The 11,592-nt window shown below is 41.2% G+C and overlaps 1 protein-coding gene across 1 annotated transcript; it reads right to left on the reverse strand.

The window, feature by feature from the left end:
* Window positions 1-1,952: 1,952 nt before the first annotated feature.
* zgc:195282 (cysteine-rich protein 1) lies at window positions 1,953-3,818 on the reverse strand. Its single transcript, XM_004538866.2, has 4 exons — window positions 3,526-3,818; window positions 2,562-2,656; window positions 2,395-2,449; window positions 1,953-2,296 (listed from the first exon to the last, which is right to left on the reverse strand). Exons 1-4 carry the CDS (start codon window positions 3,566-3,568, stop codon window positions 2,286-2,288), a joined length of 204 nt encoding a protein of 67 aa, XP_004538923.1. The 5' UTR covers window positions 3,569-3,818; the 3' UTR covers window positions 1,953-2,285.
* Between the last annotated feature and the right edge of the window lie 7,774 nt (window positions 3,819-11,592).

Here is an 11,592-nt window from a genome sequence, read left to right on the forward strand (position 1 = left end):
AGCTTGGAAAAGCCGAAGAAATTCAAAGACGTGAGCGAGCCCCCGTGTTTCAAATTCCCGGTTGACAAGTACACTCGAGAGCTTTACATCATTACTTCTGTTATTACCGTGTGACTAACGTAGTTGTCAATTTGCAAAGTCAGAAACAGAAACAAAAAAAATACAAATTAGGCTGTAGAACATGTCGGTCTATAAACACGTATCTTCCTACGCTATTTATTAGAGATTAGCTATGTTAAGTAGACCTGCTATCAAGATATCCTTTTCTGACCTGGCATTTATTTATTTATTTATTTGCAAAACAAATATATTCATAGTTTTGTCCTTTCTGTCTTCTTCTCCGGTGCTTGAAGAATTTCAAATTCATGAACTGAGTTAGAATTATTGGCACATGATAGGGCTACGTTAGTATTTCTTTTGTTTTATTAAAATGCATTTTCTAAGCTATTAATACAAAAATACTCTGGTGGTTACTGTAGTGGTTACTGTGCAGGCTTTTCAACTGACTCGACGCAGTCCAGCAGTTTTATTCACGGCCACTAGATGTCAACAATATTACATAAATGAAAATGGTTGCAACGCATCGCCTCACAAGCAAAAATTGTCTAGTCTTTATACATTTTTTAAAAGTTACTGTAAAATACTTAAATACTATTTTCAAGTCGTCATCAAGTGTCATTGTTTGAAGTGTGGCAAGCATAGTTACTGGTTTAGAATGCCTCTGAAGTTAATATTGGATCCACACATGGGCCTTTCCCGCTGCCACCTCATGGTAAGATAATGACATTTTTTATTTAGCTCAATTTTCCAGTTTCGACCCAAGGTGAATTAATGCAAATTGAATAACCTCTGCATTAACTTAGCAAGGCTTAATATGGTAATTTTTCATCCCTCTGTTTTACTTTCCCCTCTCTCTCTTCCTGTCTCGCCTATAAATTCAAGCTCCCTCTCTTTTCTTTCAGTTCTGTCAGTGCCCCTCAATCACCCAGTGGTCTGCATAGCACCCACTCATCCCTCTGCCCTCCTTCCACCTATAATTCTGCCCTTCCACCACCACCCGTCTCTCTAATAAGGGAGTGTAGCTGAAACACTTGCAAATGAACAGTCAGCCAGCTGGTAACACAGCAGTCATGTGATCTATCAAGGTAGGGGGTTAGAGGGTGAAGGAGACATGGAAGGTGAGAGAGGCTTGGTGTGCTTGGGATAGAATATGGATCTGGAAAAAGGAGAAGGAGATGGACAGTTTTAAAGGCACACTGAAGGCTAGACAGGTATATCTCTGCTTACTCTTTGCTAGATGTCATAATAAACCCTCTCTCCCTTTGTCCATCTCCTCTCTCGATACTATTTCTTTTTCAGCCTCTTCACCCTTTATTTCAATATCCATCTCACCTTCAAGAGCAAACACCTGAAATGTCACTGGAGTGACACATGACACTCAACAGGAAAACGCATCAACCACATCTCTGTTTTGTTTTGTTTTTTCATATGCGTGCCAGTGTGTGTTTGAAAAAAAGAGAGCGAGAGCGTGTGCATCGAAACTGTGCACTTCACCCACCACTGGGTGACAAGCTCCTGCAGCAGTGAAGGCACACTGCAGACGCACTGCTTGCACGTGCACGTGTGTGTGTGTGTGTGTGTGTGTGTTTGACAGAGAGAGCCCCATGTTTGCCTCACTGTAGCACCCATTCCAGTAGATTCTGCTGGCAGAAGATCTAGTTTACCCTGCCAACAGCAACCACTCTTATCCATTCCTGCTCCTTTCCCCTGGCGGCTTGATGGGGGAGAGAGGGAGAACCCTCTAGCCCAACTAATTTTTTACATGCATCTGTATTGTTGGTGATTAGAGTTTTTATTAGTTTGTGAGGGAACACAATCATGCCGCATGCCCAGAAATCTAAAAGTGTAAGCCCCTGATTGCAAAGTCTTAAAAACTTAGACATCTACCAGAATTTGATGCTGCAACATTCAAAAAATGTATTTATTTGCACTGACTCACACTTTTCTACATCCAAATTAATTTACATTACAAAAGTGAACAGTCACATATACATAGCATTGCCTAGTTCTACCACATTTATAAATATTTTAATTCGTCAAAAGGGAACAAAGAGAGCTCACTCTGTCCTATAAGGTTTACAGTATATTCCGGTCCTTCATTATTATTTATTCACTCCTTTATCTTTTGCCTTATATAAACCGGATCTTTTAAATGTCAGCATTTGTTCATTTTTGCCTCATCCTGGCTTTTGTTGAGGGGATATACTGTGCCACACCGACGTCAGTTACCTGTTACCTGTTAAGAAAGATTTACACAGAGAAAAGGCATTCAGAAATAGCGTGTGGTTGGCCAGTTGTGCGTGTTTGTGTTTTCATATTGAGATGGCAGTATACCTCTCGGTCCAAACATCTTCAGATAGCAGTGTGTACAGTATGGCTTCTCATCATACTGAAACACAACGAGTAATACATATTTATAGCATCATCCTACTCATTCAGTAAACTGCATTCATATTACTTTCCTTGAATACTTAATTGACTCAGTTGTTGTCCTTATATACCTCAGCATGTTGTCCAGGGGTGAGCTGTCTGTTACACTTCTGACACTTCAGACACAGAGGATGGTAGTCTCTCCCTAAGGACCTCTTCTTCTCACCTGCACCAAAGGAAGAGATGGACTAGCTTAATGAGAGGCAGGATCGGATATTTTTATTAATATTTAATTAAAAAGTCAAAAGGATTTTGCATCTCATACAATTTCTGATAACACAATGTCTGGATTTCATGTGTCTGGTTCAGAAGTTACAGACTATTAGCCTCATCAGTGCAAGTAGGCCAGAGACTGTGATGTTGAACTAAAAGTAGGGCAGGTCACATCAGAGAATTTGAACTTAGCTGGTGCATGAACAGGCGAGAAAAACTAACAGCAAAAATAACAACCAAAGAGGAATCTAACTGGTGGTTTGAGTCATTTTGTGGATCTAATGGCTAGGCCTGAATGTGGAAAAGGACTTGTTTAAAAGAGAGGGGAGGTAGGGAGGAAACCCAAAGAGCAGTGCATGCTCGTTTGGCTAGACCCACATCCTGTTGTTATCATGGATACGAGTGTGTGCATTTGTGTGCATGTGTGGTTCAAATAAAGCCAAAAGCCTTAAAAAGAAAGAGTGAAATGCCTTTTTTTGTCCTCTAAAAAGAAAATAGATAACAATTTTGCATTTAAGGAACATATTGATATCATTGCACTTTGTCTAATGTAGATAATAAGACTTTGCAGAAAGAAAACAAAACACAAGGTGAACCTCAATCTTATGTTAACTCCAAAAAATGCCCTTTATTAATTTTATTACACCTGGTTTCACCTGTTCATTATTTGTGCTTTATTTCAGATTTCAAGTTTTATGACAATGCCAAACTGATCTGCCACAGAGATGGTAGACAGACAGATAAAGAGCGTGTAAAGCAAGTGCCAGACAGAAAGAGGAAGACAATTGCATCGAGTTTAAAAATTAAACAGGTCAGACTTACCAAAGTAGACAGGCTTCCCGCAAATTGGACAGTAGCCTACCATGATAGTATCTAATTATTTATCAGTATATGCGTTTATGTGTGCACCTTTTTAGTCCACAGTGTCCTATGAGCGAAATCGCGTGAATACGGGTGTGAACTGAAAAGTGACAGGAAAACCGTTAAACTGTAGACATCTCAGCATCTTGTGCAGTCAAAACCAGGATGTGGTGAGACGTCACAGGAAGAGAGTAAACTTTGAGATTTGAGCAGTAAATGGTGTCATCAGTGGAAAAACTAGAGACAGGTAGTTTGTCTCTTTCATATATATGTGTGTGTGTGTGTGTGTGTGTGTGTATATAATTTGATCATTTTACATATTTTAAATCACATTATTTTACAGTGAACTTTTCATATCTTCATATAATGTTTTGCGCACTCATCTATAACACTGTAAAGAGAGAAAGAAAGAAGGAACAAAAAACATCTGTCACCAGCTCAAATTCCCAGCTACCTTCTCCCTTTTCGTGCTCTTTTCACCCTCTTTTCTAGATTAAAAACAAGGATTTGAGCTCCTGAACTGAAAAGGGAAACTTGACACTTGTGCCTTTCTTTTCTTCTTTCTTTCTGTCTGTCTTCTTTCTCTCTCTCTCTCTCTCCCTCTGTGTGTGTGTCAAATACTCACACACACCTCCCGCTCACTGACTCACACAGACACCATACACCCATTTACACACACACATGCACTCACCAAAAAGGCCATCCTTCTGCTCAGTGACATCACATAAAGAGGCTGCAGCCAAAGTGCGGAGGGAGAGTCAGGGTGAGGCTGGTCTAGTGGAGGGACAGATGGGGCTGGGCAGCGGAGGCAGTTATCCCCTAGGGATAGGTGATGGAAGCAGACCTCGGGAGGGACAGGGGTGAGGAGAGATGAGCGAGACAAGGTTGGAGACAGTAGCCAACTACAGCTCAGCGGGGACAAAGACGATGAACTGTGATGAACTTTGTTGAGTGCAGAACAAGGCCACTGAAGTCACTGTGGAAGACAGGCAAATGTCTGTGTGGTTCGATTGCTATCACTGTCTGGGCTTATACATGGCTGAAATAGATGTTTAGCAGCATCAAGGACCAAAGACCAGACTCTGCAAGAGCTTCTTCCCCCAAGCAGTCCACTCACTATCACCAAAGGACTGATATACACATACACCTCTGCAAACACCTTACAATACTCACCAAAAGACTCAAAAACAACAAAAACTTCCGCTAATCCACTACAAACTGGACCTGGGAACAATATGCTTATTTTTACACTCAGTCTCATAGTTGCTGAACACATATCTAAATTATATTATATTTGCACATTTTCCATCTTGCACATGTCTTCGCCCTGTCTTGTCTACAATATCATGACAATAACTTCAACCTGGTATTCAATACCTACTGCACAATACACTTTGTGTTGTCTCTGGACTGTCTTTGTTTATAGTTATCATTATAGCATTGTATAGTTACTACTATAGTATTGTATAGTTAGTAATTAGTACCTTTTTATCCCTTAATTTTACCAAAATTTAGCATGTTATTTATTTGTAATTCTTAGTTTTATATCTCTTGGAGATATATCTTTTATATACTTATAAATGCACCTTGAGGGGCTTGGGGTGAAACAGCATTTCGCTACGTTGTATACTGTGTATACTGTGTATACTGTTGTATTGACAATAAAGCTCTTGAATCTTCAATCTTGAACTGAATCAAGGAGTATCCAGGAAACTATGGTGATGGAAGACTTATTCAGATGGTTTAGTTAATTAAGAGTACTTCAGAGCAAAATAACTCCATGTACTTTTTACTTAAGTAAAAGTTAATTAGGAATAATTAAAAGCTAAATGTTTCAGACACGGGGAGCATTATGCCATAAAACTGACTAGTTGTTTCTAATCCTTAAGGGGAATTCCACCAGCATACACATGAAAATCTATTTAAGGTCTTAGGGGGTGCTGCTACATATGAAAAAGTTTAGTGATGCTTTTTGTAGCTCTAGAGTGAGCAACTGAAATGTGACAAATTCTCTCCAGTGATATCTTTAAATTGAAAATTAAAAAGTGCAGGTGCAAAGTCAGAAAAAAGGGTGTTTTGTGCAGCGCACTCCTACTCCCCGTTCAATAATACATACATGTGCAGCTGCTAAAAGGGCCAAATATCACATTCAACTTAACAGTCAACAACTGTTCACTGTTAAGTTGCATTGTAAGATATGTTTGCGGTTGTTCTTCTGCAATAATTTTGACAAAAACACATCTTTTCTACCCTACATTCACAATTTAGATGATAGAAAAATGTTGTGGATTAAAAAAGTCCTATATTTGGAATATAATGCAAGAGTAAATAGTATATAGACACATGCATTCATATGTATTTTCAATACATAGTCAATGTTTTACAGTAAGTGTTTCTTTTTCAGCCTTTAGACGTGCCGAAAACATCTGCAAATCATTACTGCAGCTGATGAACTTCTGAAAACCATGGAATATATGTATTTCATCATTTGCATATTTACCGGCATCCCTCTCCTGTGTGTCATGCTTTGCAGAGGGATGGAATACCAAGTAGGTATTTCATCTGACCAGCTTTCCCTACAGGATAACCTATCATGTCTCTCCATCAGCATTCATTGTGTGTGGACAGTGCTTGGAGAGCTACATCCTGAATTAGAGGCCTGTATGCATGCAGTGTTTTTTGATGCAAATGATGATGTGCTTTTAATAGAGAGCAGATTTTGAATATGCAGAAAGAAAGAGAGACCGTTGTCATTAAAGCAAGAAGAAGCAAAAGATTTCCACAGGTTGAAATTGCAGAAAATTGAATACTGAAGGAAAGGGGATAGAATTAGGAAGAAAACAGAAGTGGAGCATGGAGAAACAGAAGTAATGTAATTGTGAACTAAGGAAAAGAAAGGAAAGAAGTGGAAAGAAGAGAGGAGGCGTTAAAACCACATTTCCCAGTGGATCTCTTGGTGAGGCTATGCTGAGAAAACTGCCAAAACTCTTAACAGACACATTCCCGTACTGGCAAGCACATATGCATGGTTCACTTCTGCCAAGTCATATGAGATACACCAACACACTGGATGGAGAGATGTGGGAATATGGTGTGTATGAAGTGAAGGATTTACAGTAACATTCAGTGAGTGGTGGAAAGAGACAGAGCTTGGGAAGACACAGAGAGAGAGGTAGAGAAACACTGGCTTCTCTCCTCTGTGTCCTCTGGTGGGTTGGATCTTGTATAGGCCAAACCCTCCGACGCCAGCTTTGAGAATTGTATGCAGAGGGGTGGAGGGGACACAGGAAGAGGCTCAGGAAAGAAAACGGCTGGAAGGATTCCTTCTTCCCACACATAAATGCACTCTTGATCACATGTGCGTACACATGAACGTACAGTCACACATATACACAGCCAAAAAGAGCCTTTGGAAGGATTCCTTTTTCCCCACTCACTCTCACACACCCACTAGTCATCACGTTTCAGCTCTTGGCATCCTTCTTTCTCCTCAAAGCCCAGAATATGACATGGCTTTAGGGTTGCATCTCAACTGCATACACATAGTCAGCCTCACAGTACAAGACATATGGCAAAGAAAATCAAGCAGCATTTCAAACATTTGACAAATGAAGATAACCAAAGGACCACATGGTGATTTAGTTGGTGGTAACTCTTTGAGGTGCAGAGAATGCCTTTTTGTTTTTGAACTTGCCTCTTTTCATTGTTGATGTATAAATATCAGTTTTCAAGATGAATTTTCTTTGCCTCTTTGATAATCACTAGATTGTTAAAGAAAGGGAAACAGCTCACGCCTTTGTAACCAAGCCAAAACTAAGTCTCTCACCCTTTGCTGTTACAAGCCTTTCTGGTGTGCATTTGGAACAGTCAGATGGATATTTTGGTTGCTTGCACTGTGGTGTGGTAAGCCATTCCTGGGGTGTGTTTTTCACAAATATCCCCCTCTGTGACAGTCTTCATGGAGTCAAACAATCTAAAGGCTATAATCCTCTACTAAGGGTACGAGTGGATGGAAAAGTCCGAAAAATAAGTCCTTGTTTTTCACTCATAATCTGGCAAAGCCCATAAGTCCCTTCATGCCTCTATGCAGTGATATGATTATAAATGGCAACTATTACTACATGATTAGTAGATGTGAGTGGCTGGGTCAGTCAGTTTTCATTCTGTTGTTTTTCTTTTTTGTACATGAGTCTTTGTTGTGTGTACATCAGCGACTGACTTATATTATGGTACCATAATGTGTGCACGTTTAAAATCTCCATAATGTAGTTTTAAGGTGAGTATAAAGTGAGTTGAGGATAGGAAAGTAGTAGTTGTGGTTAATGTTAAAGAAAGTCATTATAATGTCCTCTGAATTCATGGGCTCGTGACAACCTCTGTGTGTGTGTGTGTGTGTGTGTGTGTGTGTGTGTGTGTGTGTGTGTGTGTGTGTGTGTGTGTGTGTGTGTGTGTGTGCATGAACAGTAAATTAAACAGATGCCAGTATTGCTTAGGCTTTCAATTCTCCATAGGGCTTATAAACAATACCAGTCCCCCAAATGTCTAATGTCGCTTCCAAAATGCCATCCCCGCACATGCAACAGACTGAGTACTAACACACACACACTCACCAAAAACTGAACATGATGCACAAGACAGCAAAAACTGTTGTGATAGCAAACTTCAAGAGCTGTTTAACAAACTGGAGTGAACAGATTTTTATGATGTTCTTCTTTGTAAGCGACAAGTTGGTCAGTCAGTTGATTGATCCTCCTCGTTTTGTTTAAATAAACCTAAGATATCCCAATAAATGTTGAATGGCTTATGATTTTGTTTGTGATTACATGTACAACTACAATTTTGTTGTACACATACAATGACAATAAAGGGCTATTCTATTCTATTTTATTATTTTTCTTTACATATCTTTGCTGGCTTTTTCTCTAGTCCCATCATAGCCTAGCTAAAATAATACAACTGGTCGATGGATTTAGACAAATTTTGGTGCAGATATTTATATCCATCTCAGGGTGAATGGTCAGATTTTTCCTCTGGTCCCATAATAATAATAATAATAATTCAGAAAATTTTCTAATGTGCACCTAAATTTGGTTCATAACTAAATACCTGACACACCCCCCCCCCCCCCCCCCCCCCCCCCATCCCCATTCCCAGCAGACTGTGCTGTACTCTCTGCTTAGAATGTTTTCCACTACCATAAAACATTACATTTACCCAGCAAACATACCCATGTTGGCCCACAGTAAGTAGCTGTGGGTGAACTGTAGGGCTTTGTGGACAGGGCAAACCCACACTTATCCCACACAGGCCCAAACTGAGTGTGCCCACATGGGGCCCATGGCAGTTTTGCCTTTGGGACACCAGTATTGGTTATGGGCAAGCCTACTGTGGACTTCCACAATGAAGACCAGTGTGCGGCCACAGAAGGTTTTACCTTTTAGGTCCCCATAAAGGTTTTCTGTGGGTAACCTATTGTAGGCTTGCACAAAAATTCCTCACTGGCCCCTCCATGCCAATGAGGCACATACAGGCACCCACTGTGGGCCATTTAGGTCTGCCCTCAGGGGCCCACACAGGCCTGGAGTGGGCATGTTTGCTGGGTAGTGTCAGGTTAACAGAACTTTTAGCATGCCTAAACTTCTAGTCTTGTATTGTTACAACAACATGACAGTTTGATGAATCATCCAGCATTTGAAACTTTTGTAGTAGCGGTAGTAAAAAAACAAAACAAAAAAACCCACTGTGTCCAGCTTCTGAGCCAGCACTGTGAAACCAAGCTTTGTTCACGATTACAGAATTCAGTTTAAATTATAGTGGAAACTGGATGCTTTTCAAAGTTACAAAATAGGCCAGATTTCATTTAGGAAAATGTCCTCTACAATGATGCAGAAGATATTTTAGATATTTCTTTTCTATTTAATGTTGGAACCATGACAAACATGTTCGTCTTTGCTCTAAACATTTCACATAAAAATATCACCTGGCTGACAAATAAAGACTGTGGATCCAGTCAGAGCAGGTGGCCTAAGATGACTGGCTACCTATTAGCACAAAAAAGAGGAAAACTGTTAGAAATAGATAGAATAGAGTACCTATATACCCCAAAGGGAAAAGCTGCCATGAGCTCTCAGTCACTAAGTAGGGTTCTGACTGCACAGTGCTTGGTTCTCAAGGCTGGTCCCACCTATTGTTTAGATCTGCTTTAGGAAACAGTAAGGCAGGCAGAAGGAACGAACCTAATGTGTTGCTTCTTGCCTGTGCATTCTTGGCATAGCTTGTTGCCCTTTTCATTTTTTGACTGTGATTTTTTTCCCTCTTGCTTTAATAGTGAAGCCAAGGGTCCACAGCCAGCCAAGTCCCACCGCTCCAGTCTGGCTAAGCCACAGAAAGCCTGGCCTCCTCTACTCTGCTCTCTCTGTCTCCCATTCTCATCATATGTACTACAATATGTACCCCTCTCTCTTTCTATTTGTATGTCAATATACCTCCTCTCTTACGTCTCTTTCCTTCATGTTTGTCTATACTGGTCAGTCTGTCTTTTTGTCTCATTTTCTCCCCTCTTTCTTGTCTTGTTCTCTTCAAACACATGCACACAGACACACACAGACGCACACACACACACACCACCCTCTCTCCCTGCCTGACAGTCTGTCACAGCCAGCGGACTGGTTTAGCAGGCGGGGTTCAGCTGGGCTCCACAAACACATGGCACTCAATCTGCCTTCTTGTGTGTGCTGGAATGGTATTTCTTTCTCCGTGCTGTTTAAAGCTTTCTGTTTAATCTTCTTTTAATTTTATGGACATGTTTAAAAACAGTCAAGTATCTTTATGTTACACTGTAGACGGGCAGGTTGGGGAGTTTCTCATACACAGGTCGTTTTAAATATCGTCGTTGTCACGTCTAACCTTCAAAAGCTGACTGCATAATGCTTAGGTAACACTGATATGATAAATGCAATGACGCGTCATCTAAAATTTAGTTGCTCTACAGAAGACATTTGGTCTTTTTTCAACATGACTGCAAGAGAGTTTGGATGTATCCAAAAGAGGCAGTGTAGACAATTTGCTCCTCTCTGCGTCTCAATTATAGATCAAGAGCCCCTTGTGTGTACAAAAAACAGAATTCGCCAACTCAAACAAAGCCTGCTTCCTCTTCTGCTCTGCTCTGTTCCTATATGATCAGCACCATTCATTCCGCCACTCAGACAGGAATCTAATTAGACCAGAATATCAACATTAAAACCTATCTGCCCCCCTCCATCCTTCTCTCGCTCTCTCTCTTTGTTTCTCTGCTCTTCCCTACAGCTGGTGAGAGTATGGTTTGTGGCTGCCCCTCCCCCAGGTTTTGAACAAGCCAATAAGAGAGCACGTCAGCAAAATACCCCCCCCCCCACACACACACACAGACACACACACCGACACACACACCATCCCTCGGTTTCCCTTACCACCCTATCCATTTCCAATCCCATCCCCCAGAGCCCTCTCTACACCCCATCCCCCTTTCATACCACCCCTAACCCACTTACTCATCCTGCCTCCACCCTCCCACACACCCATGAGACTTCCCCACCCTCTCCACTTTCTCACCCGTTCTCACCCTCCGTAGTACCTCCATGGTCCTCGTCTTCTCCATTCCTTTCACTTTTCTTCTCACTCACCCTTATTCCTGGACACCCTTCCTTTCTTCTATACTCCCTCCCCGTCATTACACCAACTCGCCATTTTCATTATCCCCATCTCTTCTGTTTCCCTTCTTTCCCCCACCTTTCTCCCTCCCTCTCTTTCTCTTCTCTGTCTACTGTGGCCTTATCTTATGAATATCGGTAGCACACTGGGTGAAAAATTGATCCTCCCCGCCTGTCTGTGGACGCTGCCACAGCGCATTAGCCTGCGTGTGATGTGTGTGTGTGTGTGTGTGTGTGTGTGTGTAAGCTTGCTGCTTGTGGGAGACACAGAGGGAGGAAGGGAGGAGTGAGAGGAAGGAGGGTAGGAGGGATATTTGCATATCATCAAAGTAGGAAAAGG

The sequence above is a fragment of the Maylandia zebra genome, linkage group LG6, assembly GCF_041146795.1.
Source record: "Maylandia zebra isolate NMK-2024a linkage group LG6, Mzebra_GT3a, whole genome shotgun sequence".
NCBI classification, from domain to species: domain Eukaryota; kingdom Metazoa; phylum Chordata; class Actinopteri; order Cichliformes; family Cichlidae; genus Maylandia; species Maylandia zebra.

Coding starts and splice junctions, on each gene's coding strand:
- zgc:195282 (XM_004538866.2), bottom strand. CDS start 3,568: ATGGTAGGCTACTGTCCAATTTGCGGGAAGCCTGTCTACTTTG. Junction 2,657..3,525: donor CGGGAAGCCTGTCTACTTTG/GTAAGTCTGACC, acceptor CCTTTGGTGCAG/GTGAGAAGAAGAGGTCCTTA. Junction 2,450..2,561: donor CCCCTGGACAACATGCTGAG/GTATATAAGGAC, acceptor GTTGTGTTTCAG/TATGATGAGAAGCCATACTG.